Consider the following 19,520-nt stretch of genomic DNA (forward strand, 5'->3'; position numbering starts at 1 on the left):
GTTATATTTAAATATTAATTTCCCACTATTAGCAGCGATGTTGTGGGCTTACCAGATAAACCTCTGAAAGCTTCCCCATACCTCTGGTGCAGTTACATTTTAATAATGTGGAAATTATGGTCCTGTTAAAAACCTGCCTCCATCTGTAATGGATAGGAAAGCTGCCAAATGGAGGCAGGATAAACTGATAAGCATTTAGTGAATTCTCTCTCTCTCTCTCTCTCTCTCTCTCTCTCTCTCTCTCTCTCTCTCTCTCTCACACACACACACACACACACACACACACACACACACACACACACACACACACACACACACAATTCCACCTGGTAGAAAAATTAACAGTTTCGTATGTTCTGTTTCAAGGCAGGTTAAGTTATAAAATGGAACTTTTACTGCTCTTAGGCTACAATTTTGCTACTATAAACTGAATTTCTCATCTGCCTGATTCCAGATGTAGTATGCCTCTTCAGATCTGGAATTCTAGCAACTCAACCACACCCTCGCTTAGAGAGGAATGCAGATTTAAGAAGCTGTTCTTGTCAAAACTAAAAAGAGTTTTATTTTCCAGGCTAGGCATGGAAGGTCCCCCTCCTGGCCCTTTTGCTTCAAATTCCTGCTTTAATCCATCTATCCTTCAGGCCACACCTAACAGGCAAGGCAGAGAGAAAAGGGAGGATGTGGAACAGAGTGCTTTGCTATGACTCAGAAAAAGAATTTACATTCCGTTCCTTCAGAGGTTAGGGAAAACCAGGCTCCCAAACAGGTGGGAAACCTACATCCCACCAAATGCTGCTGGACTGTAGATCCCATTGGCCATACTCCCACAGTCAGTGGTAAGGGATTATGGGAGTTGCAATCTAATGTCCAAATCCATATTTAAAAAAACTTTCCTATTCTGTTCTTATATTTTGAGAGAGTTGTATTGTCCTGCATAAATTAATGCATAAATAAGATCCTTGTTGGTTTGTCTGAACTAGAGTGTTTATCCAGCTTTCAGTCTGGGCATCTCACATATGAAATGTGATTGTAAATATCATGGGTACCTGCTTGATTTTTTCCTGTGGCATCTATGGTAACAAACCATTCACCCTGCTTTCACAGTCTTCCACAATCCCTGTGCCATTTTGTGACTCTAAAATGAAGTACTCATTTTAACATTCTTGAGCTGATCCAACCACTAAGGATGCAATCCTGTTCCCACTAATTTAAAATTAGATTTTATTGGGATTTAATTTTGAGTTTTTTTTAAAAAGGGGGAGGGAGTAAGATTGGACTATCTGTGCATGCATATTTGGAAGTAAGCCCTAACCTGGCTGGTTTTTCTTTTGAGTAAAATATATATCAGTTTAGGCTATATAATTGCATTCTTAAGCATAGTTACTTTCCAGAAGGTAAGAGCAGAATAAGAAATTCTACTGCACACCTAACAGTCTCCCATTTCCCTTTTTCCAATAAAAAGCAGCCACAGGAGGTTGGAAATGTGGTGGGAGAAACAGACAATGGGGAGAGGTGGAGTGTACAATGCTCTTAGAATCTACCCCTTTCCACTGCTTTGCATCTATATTGGAAAAGAGTACAATGCATGTATTTCTTCCCATGGGAGAAAAACAGCGTCAGGAGGAGGAGTATGAGTGAACAAATGGCAAGAGAGGAAAATATTAATTACTATCTATTCACCCACAATTAGTAGTTCTCAGTCCTAAGTTATCTTCCTTTTGCACATTTTAAAGGAGGTGTCCCCACCCCCACCATATGGCACAGTAGTTTACATTTTCATGGACTTACTGAAATAGGAACCAAGAAACATAAACAAAACTTTTATAAGTCATCTTTCAGTATCTTAAAATGCTCGTACCAGGGACAGCCCTTTCATTAGGCAGAATAAGACAGCCATGTCAGTGGCAGATGCTCAAGGGCAAAGATTAGGCAGAACTGTATGCCCCAGGTGGTCAGCCCTGCCCTGCTCCCAAACTAGTGTACTGCAGTTCAATAGAATCCAGGCTGCTTTTGTAAAAGGAATGGGGAATCACCTTGTCTAGCCTTGACTTGTAGTCTAGGTTTTAGTAAAATGTATATTCATTTAAATTTAGTTTGTCAATGCATTGCTTACGAGATGCACCAACTAAATGCAGCTGATTCCGTCAATTTACAAGGTTGTTTATAATATTTTACAGTTTGAGCAGTCTAGTGCCATTGCTCTCCAGTGCAGAAGAGTTCATCTAGCATTTTAAAAAAAGTCATAAAGGCAAAGCAGGCCTCTCCAACATTTGGCCTTGCCATTCTTTGAGCTTGTTATTCCCTACTCATTATTCATTTTTTATAGTGGTCATACACCTGTCCCCAGCATGGAAGTGCACATCCATTCTCATTCAACAATCTCTCCAGCCCACCACAAAGGAAGGTTATCAATATATACTACTACAAGTACTGTAGAGTGGATATCTTTGATTGAAGACTTATGAACAGAGCCTGGAAAAGTTACTTTGGGCACATCTGCAGCAGCCACTTTGGTACAAGCTGGTGCGGTCTATATAGGGTCGCTTGAGGTCAAGGGGAGGACAGATAGCGTATTTGACACAATCCTTGCATCCAGATAGTGTATCGACTTCAAACTCTCTGCGTTCCTCTGCTATCAAGGGAACACTTCCCCTCCTCCTATGGAGAGGACAAGGAAAGTTAAATTATTATTTTTGCCAGTGCTAGACCATTTGCTGATGCACTGAATCACTAAAACTATTTTAAAAAAACACGTTGCCTTGTGTGTTAACATGCAAGAAAGTTTCTGCAGCAGCAGTTTCCATCAGTACTTCACATAAAGGCAATTTTTTTTGGAAAAAAAATAATGATTCAGTACAACAGCAATAATCTAACAGAGTAAAAAAAAAAAATTCGCCTCCCTGCCCATCCACAGAGGAGCAGGAGTTCAGTTTGACAATACCCTGAAGTGACTCACTTATTAATCCACTTCATGATGCCAGGAATTGACACTGGAACGAGCCTTGGCAGCTTTGATAAGTGCAAGACTTGATTTTAGTCCATCCCCAGTGATTGCATGTGCTGGGAACTAGAGCATACCAACTCTCCCCAAAAAAGCTGAAACACCTGACAAGGACTCAGGTACTCTGGGGGCAAATTGATCCACTCTGGTGATTATGTTGTATGTTCACTGGAAAAAAGAGCAAACTAACTCACCTGTGCAGTGCACGAAACAGCAGGACAAATGCCCATCTGAACAAACTACCACTACCCCATCTAAATGTGTTCCCCTCGCATTCCTGTGTAAAGTCTGACCATACTTGCAGTTGAATCTTTCCTCCATTTTATTAATGGAATTCTGTCCTCCAGATTAGCTTCCTGGAGGACAGAGCAAGAGGCTCTCCCTTTTAGCACTGGCACTTGTTCCCTGGGGCAGTGGTCTCACTTTGCCTAATGGGAGGGCCAGTCCTCCTGAAATATGATAAAAGCCTCCATTCACTGGTCTGGATAAGCCTTTCTTTATTTGGAGCTTCAAACATTCCTCCGGCCTTCCCGGAAGCCTGATTCGGGGCTGACCATTCTGTTGTTTTTGCTGCTCTCATGCCTGCGCCGTTCCCTGCACTTCTTCCACCCCCAGTTTCATAACGCCAGGCCCCACCAGGCTGGGAACATCACTCGTCTTTGTGTCTTGTTGGCCTTTTATACATGAAGGAGAGTGTTTATATGTGTTGTAGCAACCAGACAGTTTGAGTATGCTATAAAGTCTGCTCTGTCAGTGACTCACCACTCAGGAACGTGGACTTGGATCGGGAGGAGAAGCAGGAAGGGAAGCCGTCCTGCCAAGTTGACAGATCTGGGAGGGGGAGCAGTACATATAGAACTCTTCCACACAGCCTTCTGCAGGTGTGTCTGGCCTTCCCAAGACTTAAATAGCACGGTCTTAGGGCACACAAGTCAGATCCTCCTCTTTTCTCTGTATGCGGTAGAAGAATGGTAGGAGACCCACGGGAGATGGAAGTGGATATTATATTACAAATTGCATCAGAGGAATTACTAATGCAGAGGTGGGAAAGTTTTATCCCCAGGGCTGGGGACTAAATCCAGCTTGTGTACAGTCTGAGAGGTACATTTCAGTAGTAGACAGCAGAAAGAGCACAGGACATGGTCAAAGGAATGTAGATAGGGGCAAATGTAAATATTATCATGACTTCACAATTCGGCCCATAGAAATTTGTTGTTATGTGCCATTAAGTCACCTCCACTTTATGGCAACCGTATTAATGAGTTCCAGAAAAGTATCTACTTCTGCATCATTGACTATGCAAAAGCCTTTGACTGTGTGGACCACAACAAATTATGGCAAGTTCTTAAAGAAATGGGAGAGCCTGACCACCTTCTCTATCTCCTGAGAAACCTATACATGGGACAGGAAGCAACAGTTAGAACTGGATATGGAACAACTGATTGGTTCAAAATTGGGAAAGGAGTACGACGAGGCTATATATTGTCCCCTGGCTTATTTAATTTATATGCAGAATACATCATGCAAAAGGCAGGACTGGATGAATTCCAAGCTGGAATTAAGATTGCCGGAAGAAATATCAATAATCTCGGATATGCAGATGATACCACTCTGATGGCAAAAAGTGAGGAGAAATTAAAGAACCTCCTAATAAGAGTGAAAGAGGAGAGCGCCAAAAATGGTCTGAAGCTAAAAATAAATAAAAAATTAGATCATGGCCACTGGTCCCATCACCTCTTGGCAAATAGAAGGGGATGATATGGAAGCAGTAACAGGTTTTAGTTTCTTGGGCTCCATGATCACTGCAGATGGTGACAGCAGCCACAAAATTAAAAGACTTTTTGGGAGGAAAGCAATGAGAAACCTAGGCAGCATCTTAAAAAGCAGAGACATCACCTTGCCGACAAACATCTGCATAGTCAAGGCTATGGTTTTTCCTGTAGTGATGTATGGAAGTGAGAGCTGGACCATAAAGAAAGCTGACTGCCAAAGAATTGATGCTTTTGAACTCTGGTGCTGGAGGAGGATCTTGAGAGTCCCCTGGACTGCAAGGAGAACAAACCTATCCATTTTGAAGGAAATCAACCCCGAGTGCTCACTGGAAGGACTGATTCTGAAGCTGAGGCTCCAATACTTTGGCCATCTCATGAGAAGAGAAGACTCCCTGGAAAAGACCGTGATGTTGGGAAAGTATGAAGGCAAGAGGAGAAGGGGATGACAGACAACCATTGAATATGTTTCCATTCCCACATACTGTGCTTTTTTTAAAAAAAATCTTTTCTTACAGTTCTAAGGACCTGCGCTCTTTAACATAATAGAAGAATAGAGCCATCATTCTTTTGGATAACAACATTTGGAAATCCATAGGCAACCTAATTAGCACATTTGCCACAAGCAGAAGGCAGGCAAGATGGGACCTACGTGCCACTGAGGGCAAGGTTTAGAACAGACCCCCTCCTTGCACAAACGAAGCCAAGAAGGGGCTGATAAGGATCAGAGCTGTCCGGATATGGCTGGCTATGCCAATCTGGAAAGGGGACGACAGCTTTTGTTTGGATGTTATTGTGTGGCTTCCCAGGGAAGGAAGTGTTTCTGGTCCAGAAGTGGCTGGAGTCTCCAAAAAATGAGGAATTGCCCTCACAGGTGTTGTTGTGGAGCAAATGACAGTACCTCTGTGCTGGAGCTAGGGGTGGGGGATATCCTGATTCCAGAAAACCACCCTTTCCTCCCAGAGGCTACTTGTAAAGTTTATCCCAGATCTGAAAACTGTATTGCTAAAGCAGATGTTGGCCAAATGTTCCCAGAGAGCCTCTGAAAAACAGCAAAGCAGGGGGACCTCGCAAGTAAACACGGGCAGTGTGAGACTGGAAAATCAGCTTCTACTGTCAATTGTAAAATGGTTGTTCTCAGTCTTGCAAACTAAGAATCCGAGATGCAGAAGCCTACTCCTCAACTAGTATTTTTCATAACTCAGAAAGTTACCATTTGAAAATCATTAGTGTTGTGCAGAGACCAGCAGAGCTGCATTGCCTGACCTCCTATACTAGAGAAACTTCCTGATAGTTTTTCTGCAATATCTGTCATTTTGTGTATTGGATTTCTATCACTTCTTTCCTCTGTAGAGTTCAATGAAGCATTCTGTCCTCACAACAAGCCTGCAAAGATCCGTTGCAAGAGTGACCTGCCTGTGCTTTGTAGCTGAGAGGGAGTTTGTACCTCAGCATTTTCCTCCTGTGCTAAGCCAGCATTCTCAGCGCTTTAATGTTTTTCATGTTAAAAGCACTTGCATCTTTAGAATGTTTTGTTGAAAATCCCTCTTGCGGTTTCATATCTAAAATTTGAATGCAAAACTGGCATCATATGGAATGTACAAACTGCTTTTATTGCCTGATTTACAATCCTGTGCAGTTGTAGATTAGTGGAATATGTATGCCCCAGCAGCCAGGGAGAGCACTATATCTGTGGTCTTCCAGATGTTTAGACCACAACTCCCATCATACCTCACCTTTCGCTAGGCTACCTAGCACTGATGGGAGCTGTAATCCAAACCCCACCCCTGCTCTAGATATACAGTTCTGAGTGCTTTTATAGGATTAGTCACTGGAGAGTTGTTTTCAAGGATTAGGGAGGGTTGGGAGGTATGAAAGGGATGCTGACCTGGTTCCATTCATTGATTTCACTTTTCCCACACCAATCCCCACACCATTCCCTCCCTACGCCGCAAAAGAATGGAAGTGGGCCAGAGTAGATAGGAAGAGTAGCTCTGGCCTAGGAGCGTTAAAGAATCAGTTGCCATAAAAGAATAATTGTGGATTCATGCTACAATTTCTCTCAAAAAAAATCTATTGCATCTTCACCATAATATTTATTAATATTTATTATGCATACATTTGGGAAGCATCTAGAGGCCAGCTTGTTCTCATATCCCACATTTCTCTCTCTGCAAAGTAGTCGTTCTGCTGGACAGAGGTGCGGGGGGGTGTGCGTTTCTTTGAAATGGCCAGATTTTGAAAAAAGGTTTTGGCATGGAGAGCTGGATTTTCATCCTCTGTAGCTGTTCTTCCTTCTGTGCCTCATTTCACTCCCTACATCTCTGGCTGTGACTTTCCCCTAGTAATTCCATGCCTCATTCAGTCCTCCCCTTTCAAATAGTAAAGTTCTCGGAGGCATCAATCTGCCTATCTTTCAGCCCCAGTCCCGGTGCTCAGTACTGCAGTGGCTATTTCCAGCGCATCCCAAGAATGCCAAGCGGGGATGCACGCTATGTGCTACTTGGGTGAAAACCAATCTCAGATCAGGCCTGCCCTCTCCTCACCCACCCACGCCTGCCTACACACTTTCCTTTTGCCTGCAGCCACACTGGGCTGGGCTTTGTGGAGAGAGAAAGCAAAGGACTGAATTACCATCTAGGCCTAACCCTGACCCAAAATGGCATGCATGTGTTTACACTGTAACACATGAAATTACAGGTTAGGGATTCAAACAATTTGTTATTTATTAGTTAAATTTGAATCCCGCCTTTCTTCCGAGAAGCTTGTATATATGACTCTCTTCCATACTTTTATCTTCACAGTGACCTTGTGAGGTAAGTCAAGCTGAAAGAGTATGACTCCAAGGATTACCCAATGAGTCCTGTGGCTCAGTGGGGAATGAGCATGTGGACCTCTGAAATCCCGGCCCAACATTTAACCATTACATACTGGCTCTCTTTAATTTTTAATTTAATGTTGGTTTATGATGTTTAACTTAAAACCCAACAGGGTTTCAAAGCTACACGAGATGTTCAAGGAGTGATGTAGCATGGCTGAGTAAGAATTTGAAGCCAGATCTCCTGAGCCAGAGTCCAATATACTGTACTATCTACTTACACCACGCTGAGTCTCATGAATTGTCCCTGATCCAGGGGAATGTATAACAATGAGAACCTTTACCCTTAACATTGAGGTGTAACAGAGGTTTACTAGAACAGGGACAGGCAACCCTTTTAATTCCTTGTGGTCAAGCTGGAGGAGCCCATTCCTGCAGCAGGTGGAGCCTGGGAGAAAAGTAGGCAAGCATCTACAAACAAATGCCTGTGATTTGAGATCCACCTAAGAAGGGTGGGAATACTTGGCTTTCTGTATACTTTGTGGGATAACATGTCCCATAGTCCTTTAATAGTGGCCAGGTCGGAGAAGGCTGATAGGGTATTCAGTGGTTCCTTACCCCTGGCCCATGGGTTCAGAGAAAGTAGAGGGAGTTCAGAAGAATGTTTCTGGGGTGCTTCAGACCATCATGCTTGTTGTAGTAGTTAATAGCAAGTTCTAACAATTAATAAGAATATGTGTAGAAGTTCTTCCCAGCTGTCTCCAGGAGGCAACAGGTTCTCCACACAAATATTAACTCTTCATTCTGTTCCATTCACATTATTGCTTGTTTTAGCCATTTGGCCTTCTTAATATTGAAAACTCGGATGCGGCAAGCTTAAGCACAGGGGTGGGCAATTAATTTCTATAGGGGGGGGCACATGAAAAATCTGAACTGTGTTCGGGGGCCGAACCAACTTTACTTAAAAATAAAATGAAACAGTGATGTTATGATTGTTTTTGTTTTAAACTTGTTAATCTTCACAAATACTAAAGAGTTTTTTTGTGGCATGTCAAAGATAAGCAACTGATCAACTTTAGACAAAAAGTTATAAATGGTTTTGATGTTCAAAACTGTCTGGGGGCTGAACAGGAGCAGCTCGCGGGCCATATGTGGCCCTTGGGCTGCACTTTACCCAGGTCTGCTTAAGCAGAAAGCAGTAGTTGCATTCATTTGATTAAGAAAAATTGAATAGTACAGCTAACTCTACAGATGGGGTGATTTTAAGTGTGCTCTCTCTCTCTCTCTTTCTCTCTCTCTCTCAAAAAACAACAACATGGTTTCTTTGTAACTGGTAGGATAATGTACAGTACAGTACTCATCCCATGAGATCACTTCCAAGTTCTAATAAAGGCTTTTTGAGGTTTAAAACAAGCATTAAGGTCAGGCATAATTGTATTTAAATTGGTATGGATAGCTATAGCTCTTCGGTGGGCACTAGTTTATCACATCTTATGCTTAAACTAGAAATGGGGACGAATATAAAAACGGATCGCTTTTTCCGACTAATATAGCCAATTTGTTAAATATTCGTCGATCTGTATTTGTGGGTTCCAGAGACCCCCACGAATACAAAGGGGCCGTTTTTCTTCATCTTTCGTATTAAAAAAGGCAGCCACCACCCCACACAGCTACTCAATACCACAGCCTACACCCACCCCCTTCCTTTCCCTATCTTAGGCCCCACTCCACTCCCATCAACACCCTCTTATCTTAATTGCTGCTGCCAAGGTCTTATGGCCTTGCAGCCACGCATGTAAAAATGGAGACTAGCTGCCCTTTGCAAAGATGGTGGCTGCAGCTTCATTTAGGGTAGGGAAGCTGCAGCCACCATGTTTGCAAAGAGCAGCCAGTCTCCCTTTTTACACACCGTGGCTGTAAAGGCCTAATGGAGACCTCAGCAGCAGCTATTAAGGTAAGGGGGTCTTGGTGGGAGTGGAGTGGGGGCTAAAGTAGGGAAAGGAAGGGGGTGTGGGAGTAGGCTGTTGGAGTGGCTGGCTGTGTGTGGGGATGGCTGCCTATCAACTTCTGATCAGCTGATCTGCAGTCGGTAGGCAGAATGGGCTTCTGTGCAGTGTGGTATACTCTCCTGGGGGGACCTAATTTATAGGTGAATAACTTGGATGTCCGATATCAAATCTTCACCAAAATTGGCAGGCATGTTGGGGAAGGACATAGGAAGCTCCGTTGTGATTCTGGAGTCTCTTAAGTACCTGGGGGGAGCTTTCCTGGGGCGTCCTCTTTGTCACTATATAACTCGAGGGTCCGTGATGTTCACCAAACTTTCAGGAGTTGTAGAAAGGCGTCTGAGGACGCTTCCCTGCAAATTTGGTGTCTCTAAGTGGTTGGGAGCCAGTGTTATAGCTGTTTAAAGTGCAGACAAATCAACGGATCGATTCATAGATTCACTGAAGAATATTTGTATATTCGTATTTGTTGATCCGTTAACCTTGACGAATAACGGATCAAAACAAATCGCCATTTTTTATTTGTCCCCATCTCTAGTCTAAACACATACTTTTAAATATTGTCTTTAGAATTATCTTCTGATTATATTTTTAAATTTTAAATATTAGCAGAATTACATCTAAATGCTACAATAGTTTTTTAAAATCAACTCAGTTTTTCTAGCCATAACCAACTTATCAAAATGTATCCAATCTACATTTCCATTCCAAACCAAACCTGAAATCTTTGTTTTTCAGCATTTCATGGACAATATTAGGGAACTCCTGGAATGCATGTACTTTAATTAATGTCTTTTGTTAAATAATAACTTGTGTACATAGAAAGCCTTCAAGTACTTTACATGAGCATGTCAGAAATAATAGTGGAAATTAATTCACACCGATTTGTAATGCTGAATTCTGTTCCTTTGATACTCTGCTGCACGTACTGTGGGTGGGTGGATATAACGCCCTGCAGTTTAGTCCAGAAGGCTCTCATGGCATCTCGGAAATGCCAGCAGTGAGACTGCCCCTGTCCTCAGGTTACCATCTGAAACACATGACCCAGTAGGGAAAATAAGACAGGAAGGGAAGAGTGAAAAGGCAAGCACAGGTACCAGCAGCCTTCCATGCTTCCGAGGTAGATAAACTAAGTCCCCAGCCTGCTAGTGGGGTGGAGGGGATGTGTAGCTTGCATAATTAAATCGTAAACTGCCCTGCTTCTCATTTCTGCCTCCACTCTGCAACCTGCTGGAGCCGTTGACTGCTAGATGACAGTTGACTCTCCTGAAGTCTTCTACACAGAAGACAAAGCAGACATAAATGTGAAATTAGAAAAAGGCAATATTCAATAATTGATAAGAACATATTTCCACCTCCTCTACTCCTCTTTCCTTCCTTTTCTATTTTCCCTTCTGTAATAAATCTGTCCTTGAAAAAAATAGAATTTCAAAGGGAGAATCCAGTCTTAAACTGCTGAATTAACACTTATTAAAAAAAATTCAGTCCTGTGATGTACAATATGAGTTGAGTCAACAATGCCAGGAAGTTTTTTAGTGTTACTATATGAATAGTAAATTGTAAGCACATTGCATACATCTAGGTTTTAAATAATTATCACTGTCCTCATTTCTTTCATCATCATCATCATCATCATCATCATCATCATCATCATCATCATCATCATTATTATTATTATTATTATTATTATTATTATTATTATTATTATTATTATTATTATTATTATTGCTCCCTTTTCTTTTTCCTATACCTGTGTGGCTGTAACAGAGCTTTGGAAAAGTTAAATTTTTTTGGACAAGAACTCACAGAATCCAGAATCACCATGACTACTTATGGTCCAAAAATGGACTTTGCTGTGCCTAGTTATAGTCCCCCCCCCAAAAAAAAGTGCTTCTCCAGGCTTTGTTTTGCAGGCATCTGGTGAAGTGGGCTCTGGTCCACAAAACTTTATGATGTAATGCATTTATTAGTCATTTGCAGCCCCTTAAAATTCTTTGTTGGATTGGATATAGTGAGAAGTCAGAAACATTGCCAGGTACGTGGCAGATGCGACTGAATTCACAGATGCCCTAAATCCCTGAGATGTTTGTTGGGTCAAGATGTTACTCTTCTGGACCTACTGAATCGCTCCTAATCTCAATTTCCTTTGGGTCGCTTTGGACAGGTGTCATATCAAGGTACATGCACCAGGGGGCTCTCGTTGACTTTCAGTATTTTGGATTTTTCCAGCAATAAAAATAGTACAAAAGGGGAAGTGATGGGGAGTTACCTTTAAAGGGGGGGGGGATTTGGAGGTACTTAATTAAACCATTTTTTAATCTGGTGTCCCCCCACAATCCAGTTCTAGTTTCATTCACTGAAATTAAATACACCCAACACGTTTTGCTAATTGATAGGCGAAGAGCAGCCATGAACTGCAGCCTGCTGAAGCCTACAGAAACATTCACTTTTATGGGGTCCTTGGAACAGCCACAAAAGGGTGGTGGATGAACATGTGGACCTGATGCAGCATGGCTTAGCAGAACACCAGTTGTGCAGATGTCTGCTCTAAATAATATAAAGTGGAAGCGGGGAGGCTAAATTCACCAGATGGAAACATCATGAGAGAACTTGTGTCATTTTCCACAAAAGCTATCAAAGACAAGCAGCAGGAAAATGCTAATGAAACTTGCATGAAATTACAGCCCGTACAGCTCTCTAAAAATACAGAATCTCACGAAGAGGCAATCACATTCTCTTAGACATGTGAAAAATTCCCAGTCTCCCTGTTGTTGCATTTCTCCATCTCCCATCCTTTGTTCATACGAGTTTGTCAAATATTTATTTCTGCATTAAAAATTGTACATATTTTCCATACCATACACACATACTTACACACACTTTTCCTAATGTACCTATTTTGCATGTATTTCCCTATTGACTTGTTTCTGTGGTTGTTTCAGTTGCACACATTTAAAGTTGTTTACATTTATGTATGTGTGATTTCTTCCTTACGGCATGTGCCATAAGCCTTGAAAATGTATGTGTTTCTGAGGAAAAGAGCACTTTGTTTTAAAATAGGTAATAATGCTACCGTAAGTGTGTGCTGTTAATTCAATTCTGTCTTAACGGTGATCCTTTTCAGGGTTTTCGAGGTAGAGGGTACTCAGAAGTAGTTTGCCAGTGCCAGGCCACACAGGCTAGCTCTAGCTCTTCTGGGATGTCCAGTAGGGACTTGAACTCCAACTTCTGGCTCCACAGCCAGAGACTTAAGTCACCGGGCTAGTAGAGAAGTGCAAAATAGGCAATTTCAGCAGGTATCACAAAATGAGTAAAATTCTTTCCCGTCTCCTTTTGCGAAGATCAAAATGTTGCATCTGATACTCAGAAAATGTGCCGAGACTGCAAGAAAAGACAACCCTTTTGTGAGAAACATAGACTGATCTCTAAGAATAGCGTCCCATCCACAAGGACCTCAACACTTGTCCATGCTGAATGCGCAATGAATATGCTGTATTTTAAACATAAATATTAATTCAGAGCATGTTTTAAAGGCAAGAACCTGGAGACCTTTTCTATGAAGTCGTTTCGAAGACTGTATCAGGATGGGCTGAGGCAAGCAGCAAGTGCTGCATTGTATATAGCAGGAATGGGAAATATTTTTTCCACAGGTTTCTGGACTTCAAGTCCCAGAATCCCTCACCACTGGTTTTGGTGACTAGTGCTGATGGGAGTTGTAGGCTAAAAGCAAGTGGAGAGCAGCATGTTATGCACCTCAGTGCTTAGAGTTCAGATTGACGGAGGTCAGATTCTAGCTGGATCTCTGCAAACTCAGTTCATGGTGCAGTAGCCAGGAATCTCACAGTCTCAATCTTTTGTTTTCCAGGATGAGGTGAAACTACCATCCAAGCTGAGCATTAGTAAGTCCTTGAAAGAGACGGAGAAAGAAGGGGAAGGGGAAGAAGTCCCAGCAGGCGAGGAACATCCTGATGAGGAACACCATATTGAGCTCTCCTCGGATGAAGAAGTAGAGGTAGAGGAAATTATTGAGGAGTCACGAGCAGAACGTATCAAGAGGAGTGGCATGAGGAAGGTGGATGACTTCAAGAAGGCCTTCTCTAAAGAGAAGATGGAAAAGACCAGGCTGAAGACTAGAGAGAACTTGGAGAAGACGAAGATAAAAACCAGAGAAAACCTGGAGAAGACAAAGCAGAACCTAGAGAAGACCCGCCACAACCTGGAGAAGAGGATGAACAAGCTGGGCACCAAGATTGTCACTACCGAACGCAGGGAGAAGATGAAATCCTCCCGGGATAAGCTGAAGAAGTCCTTCACCCCTGACCACGTGGTCTATGCACGCTCGAAGACAGCCGTCTACAAAGTGCCACCTTTCACTTTCCATGTGAAGAAGATTCGGGAAGGAGAGGTGGAAGTGAAGGCCACCGAGATGGTGGAGGTTGGTGGGGATGAGACAGAAAATGCAGATCTGCTGAGGAGTGAAAGCCCTGAGATGAGCACGCTCCTGCAAATCACAGAAGAATCAGACACAGTGTTGGCAGAAAAGAGTGATAGTGAGTGAGGCAGGCAGGCAGCAGCAGAAGAAGAACATCAAGAGCCAAACATATAACCTTTTCACATTTCCTCTTCTTGGCCTCACATAGGTGCTTACATGCACTCTCTCTCTTTCTCACTCTTACTCTCACTCTCACACACATACATACACACACTTACACACAAACACAGATCATATAAATTTTACAGCCCTGATCCTCTCAAAAATGTAATGCCAAGGTGCATTTTTGTATATCTCTGTGTTAGCATATAGAACATGGGACTTCATAGCAACTTCTCAGACACCATTCCTGCTACTGAAGGCTTGCTTTGTCAGCCTGTTATGGTAACATCCTCCATTCACCACCCAAAGGTGCTGCTAACAAAGTAATCCACTTGTATTCTCAAGGAGCATGCTGCCTCTTAGCTGTTTGCCTAGGTGTCAAGAATGCTTCGTGGGGACCAGAAAGCAGATTGGACAGAAAGAAGGAAAGCAAAGTTGTGGAACCAAAGAAAGAAGGAATTGGCTGAATTACATCACTGAACCGAGGGAGGTTGGGACAGAAGCAGAGTTGGGAGAAAGTCAGGTGGGAAGAGGACTTAATGTCATGTGGTGATGCAAGAGCAATGGGGTCTGTACATTTCCCAGGAGATCATTTGTGTACAGTCACATACAATCAGCTTTGTATTTTGGCATGTGAATCACCAGCACTCTGCACATACAGGGAAGGGTAGGGAGACCTCTCAGCAGAGTGCCATCAGAGCCACGTATGTTGTTAGCCATGCCTCTGTCAGCTGCCTTGCAACAGGGCAGCAAGTCGAGCTGAGAGAGAGAGAGAGAGATGAGACAGAGCAGGGGAGAGGAGTCATACATTACAGCCTGTGGTAGTAAGCAGTAATGTTTTAACAAGGAGAATACAGGAGGGAATTCTTATCTAATCTATCAGCAGTCTCCCCAGCATCTCTGAACAAGATCTTCTGCACCACAACATTGTTTTGTGCAGTGCCTAGGCTCCAGATACTGTGTTCCTGTTTTCCTGCTGTGTTGGCTTACAGTAGACCAATTATTTCATGCTTCCTGGATGTGTGCTCTGAATGTGATGCTTGGGGACAGAAGGAGGAGCTAGGAATTCTCTGACACGAAACAGCTTTGCTGCAGGTGAAAGGAAGAAGCTTTCAACCATCTCACAAACATAAACAGCTACCTCTGGCTTTTTGTCAGAGTGTGAAAAAAATTCTTTTTCAGATTACAGCTCACATACTCTCCCAGCCAATATGGTTCTTAACCTTACTTTATTTTGCAATAAATGAGGGTGAGTCTGAAGTGTGACATTTTCCCCAAAGACACCTCCTTCTCCAATGTTTGATGCATGCTGCTGTCTCCCCCTACATGATAAGACAGACCATTCGCCTCTTCCCATCATTGGATAGGATTTTCCGAGATTCCCCAAACACTCAATTCTGCTGCGCTGTCTTGGCCCATTCCATGACCAGAAACTCCTTTACCACAGCCAGAGCTGCCCGCTCTACCAAGATGACTTGGCAGAGCTACCTGCAATCCAGCAGGGAGATACGTGTATATGTGTGTGTGTGTGTGTCTAGGGATGTTCTTACTTGACCAAGGAGTGTACAAGTAATTTGGAAGCAAGGGGATGTCCCCACCACCATACTTTCCTTTGAATTTTTCTATTCTTGCTATGAATCTCATGTCAAGGAAAAGCCCACAGTATGAAATAGATGAGGCTTCTAGGGCTATCCTACATGGGGCAGAGAACATGCTCTGTGTCCTACTCTGGGGCAAATAGAGCAGGCTGGGGAATGTGCCAGGCAGATGCATTGCTCCTTTTCTAAGACTGCATCCTGGTGAGCAGCGTGACTAATAAACTTTCTTTTCTAAAAGAACAGGCGTCAAGTGTTTGGGGGTAGATACACTACCAAGGTCACTGCTAGAGGCAATTGGGGACACTTTTCTAGCCAAACTTCATGTAAATATGTGCTTAACACTCTTGCTTTTATTCTAAAGGAAAAGCAGTTATTGCTAGTGATGAGAATCATTTTCACAAGGAAGTTCCTGAGATAAACACACACCTCAATATCCAGGGCCAATTCAAGGCCTTTCTCCACCTGAGACAAAGAAAGCTCCCACTATCCTCCGCAAATTAATGCAGAAAGGCCAGCAAAGACCAGCACTTTGTCTGGCTTCCTAACTGGTAGCATGATACCTTTCTACTTCAGAAGGTAGCAGAGTAGCTTAGCAGGTGCAAGGCAGAACTACATAGCAGCCATAGATTTACTCTTCCTACGCTTGGTGTATGCCATCTGAAGCCGTTGCCAACCTCTGCCTTCTGGCAGGGCCATCCTCTGCCAGCCTCTCTTCCTCTTTAGAACTCTACTATTTGGGCAGAGGACAGATCGGGTGTGTAAATAAAAAAAAAGGAGGGGAAGGAAACTCTGTTCTTTGTTCAGTGTCTGGATCTCAAATGCAGCACAAAGACTGGACTTGGGTGTCTGTCCTAGAGAGAAGCTGCTTGCAGTTGCCTTGACTGTTCACATACACACTTTTCTCTGATCAGTGCTTTACGGATCATAGGTTCTTGAGCTGCAAACTCATTCTATCACTTGCTTATCTGTGTTCTTTTCGGCAAGATCACAGCCCTGCAAGCCTCTTCTTCCCTGTTCTATAGGAGATAGGGTTGAAGGAAATGCAAGATGCAGCCGCATCCACATGATGGCAGCAAACACTGGGAAAACAAGTGCTCAACTCTACTCACTCTATTTACTTGTGAACTTTCTCTGGCCAAAGACTAAACCACGGAGAGAGACAAGGGGAAAGAACTCTGCTGTCCAAAGAGAGGATGAATGGTTAGTCAGAGAAGCTTACTTGTGTCCAGGGAGAGTTAGAAAATAAGAGGTGGGACCTTGGAAAGAGGGCTTCGTATGGGCTTCCTGGATGGCGCCTTATGGAAGGCTCCTATTCCATTTGCAGTCACTGCTCCAGGGCACAGGAAGTGCAGAGAGGGTGCTATTTATTTTCTCATCTGACCAGCAGACAGCTGCTGATCAGCAGCTTCTTGAAAACAAAGTGGCACTCATGCATGCTTCTAAAAAAAACATGTCATTCGGTCTTCAGCAAGGCCAGGAGACAATGTGCACCCAATTGCCAGTTAGCCAAAACCAAAAATTTGGTTCTTATTTCACTCTCCAGGTAGTGTTAGCTCCCTTCCCTTCAGGTATGAACATGAAACGAAGGAGGGTGCTGTTGCATTTGGATCACTAATAGGGTTCACTCAGCCTGTGGTGATTTTTTCTTTCTTTATTATAACAGTGAGAAATGGGGACTAGTGTGCCATTGCCTCCAAAGCAATCTAACTACAAGTTGCTGCTTTTCCACATTTCTTTTGACATGTAAATTGGGAATGGGGTGAAGGTATCACGCCTCCTGTAGGAGGATCTTCTGTGGATCAAGAGTGATCAAGGTTACCACAAGGGGTATCCAGTGTAGTGGAGTGGATAGAGTGATGGACTAGGACTCTGAAGAGCAGGACATAAAGTTCCAAGTAGCCATGGAAACTCTCTGGGGGAACTTACATATCTCACTCACCTCAAAAGCCCTATTGGAGTAGCTGAAATTCAATTTCCACTGGATGGCACATTACTACTAAAGCTGCCACATACATGTCACCAACGGAAAGGATGTACACTACTACCAAAAAGAGAAAGAAACATGCATGCATACATGTGTATACAGTATATACTGTATATACAGATATATAAGGTAAAGGGTAAAGGTTCCCCTTGACAATTTTTGTCCAGTCGTGTTCGACTCTAGGGGGCGGTGCTCATCCCCGTTTCCAAGCCATAGAGCCAGCATTTGTCCGAAGACAATCTTCCGTGGTCACATGGCCAGTGCGACTTAGACACAGAACGCTGTTACCTTCCCACCGAGGTGGTTCCTATTTATCTATTTGCATTTGCATGCTTTCGAACTGCTAGGTTGGCGGGAGCTGGGACAAGTGACGGGCGCTCACTCCGTCACATGGATCCGATCTTACGACTGCTTGGTCTTCTGACCCTGCAGCACAGGCTTCTGCGGTTTAGCCCGCAGCGCCACCACGTCCCTTTTATACAGATATATACACATGCCTAAAATATACACATGCCTAAAAGTGCACATACACGTTCATATGTGCTTGGGCAAAATATGAAATGACATTTACAATTTAACTAGAACAGTAATACTTCTAGGAGAACTGGGAAAGTCTGTATGTGGGCTGAATCTGCTGCTCACATGGTAATGGAGGATGGGCCAGTTCAAGGTCTCTGCAATCCCATCAGAAAACTGTTCCCTGTAAAAAGGGACACATGGTTACCCTATAAAAGAGGCATTGGCATGATATGGTAAATCCCAATGTATGAGACAAAGGAGGAAAAAAATTAAAAACCCCATGAGGACATCAAATATTCACACTCCATTGAATATTCAGTGTTAGTTGGAAGGAAAATGGATACATGATGAGGGAATAGAATGGGCACTTTCTATAGTCTGATTTACAAGAACATTTTCCACAGCCTCCAAGCATTCAACCACCTTTTGATAGAAAAAGTAGTTTTTAAGACCAAATACAGATGTTTGAAAAATCCTATTGTTTTTTTCAATGAACAATGTACACCTATCTCCTTAAAAATAATGGCTGGTGCATTTGGTTGTTTTCCCACATGAGTAAATAAATGTTCAGCCTCACTTTCAGTGGCATCAGTTTCATGGGGCAAGTTCTTACCAACTTAAATGGGCAAGAACCAAGTATAGGAGAGCTGAAGGATGTAAACTCTAGAACTCAGAAACACAGAAGGCTGTCTTTTACTGGGTCAAATAATGGGACTTCTTAGAGCTTGGAAATGTTATTCTTTTGAAATACAAGTACTTTTTTTCAAGCTCTGATCTGTCCAGTTCAGTATCAGTACTGTTCAGAGGGGGCAAATGGGGGAGGGCACTTTGCCCTGGGCCTCCACTAAGCAATGAGCTCCTTCCTCAGCTCTTGTGTGTACTGCTGGTTGTTCGCCATATTGCTTACCAGAGCACAGGTGGTGGGGCAGTGGCAATCCTCCACTAAGTGACCCTGAACAGTGTTTCTTCAACCAAATGGTCCTCCAATTTTTCAGAAAGGAAACTTACTCATCCCATCTTGAAAATACCAGCAGATGAACCTGGGTCCTTTTGCAGACAAAGCATTCTTCAAGATGGCATACTTTGGGCAACCGAAGTGTAACTATGGGATTCTCAGTGCTGTATAGTGGGTAGACTGATGGACTAGGACTCTGGAGAACAGGGTTCAAGTCCCCACTTGGCCATGGAAACTCACTCGGGGAGTGGAACTGGTAAATATCCTTAAATATCT

The 19,520-nt window shown here is 43.0% G+C and overlaps 1 protein-coding gene across 1 annotated transcript in view; it reads left to right on the forward strand.

The window, feature by feature from the left end:
- CAVIN1 (caveolae associated protein 1) overlaps positions 1–16,026 on the forward strand; it is a 32,950-nt gene extending 16,924 nt beyond the window's left edge. Inside the window, exon 2 of the mRNA XM_020785546.3 lies at positions 13,460–16,026. Within this exon, the coding sequence (XP_020641205.1) occupies positions 13,460–14,152 (693 nt within the window). The 3' untranslated portion in view covers positions 14,153–16,026. The remainder of the gene's footprint in view (positions 1–13,459) is intronic.
- Positions 16,027–19,520: the final 3,494 nt, after the last annotated feature.

The sequence above is a fragment of the Pogona vitticeps genome, chromosome 6 (genome assembly GCF_051106095.1).
Source record: "Pogona vitticeps strain Pit_001003342236 chromosome 6, PviZW2.1, whole genome shotgun sequence".
NCBI lineage: Eukaryota > Metazoa > Chordata > Lepidosauria > Squamata > Agamidae > Pogona > Pogona vitticeps.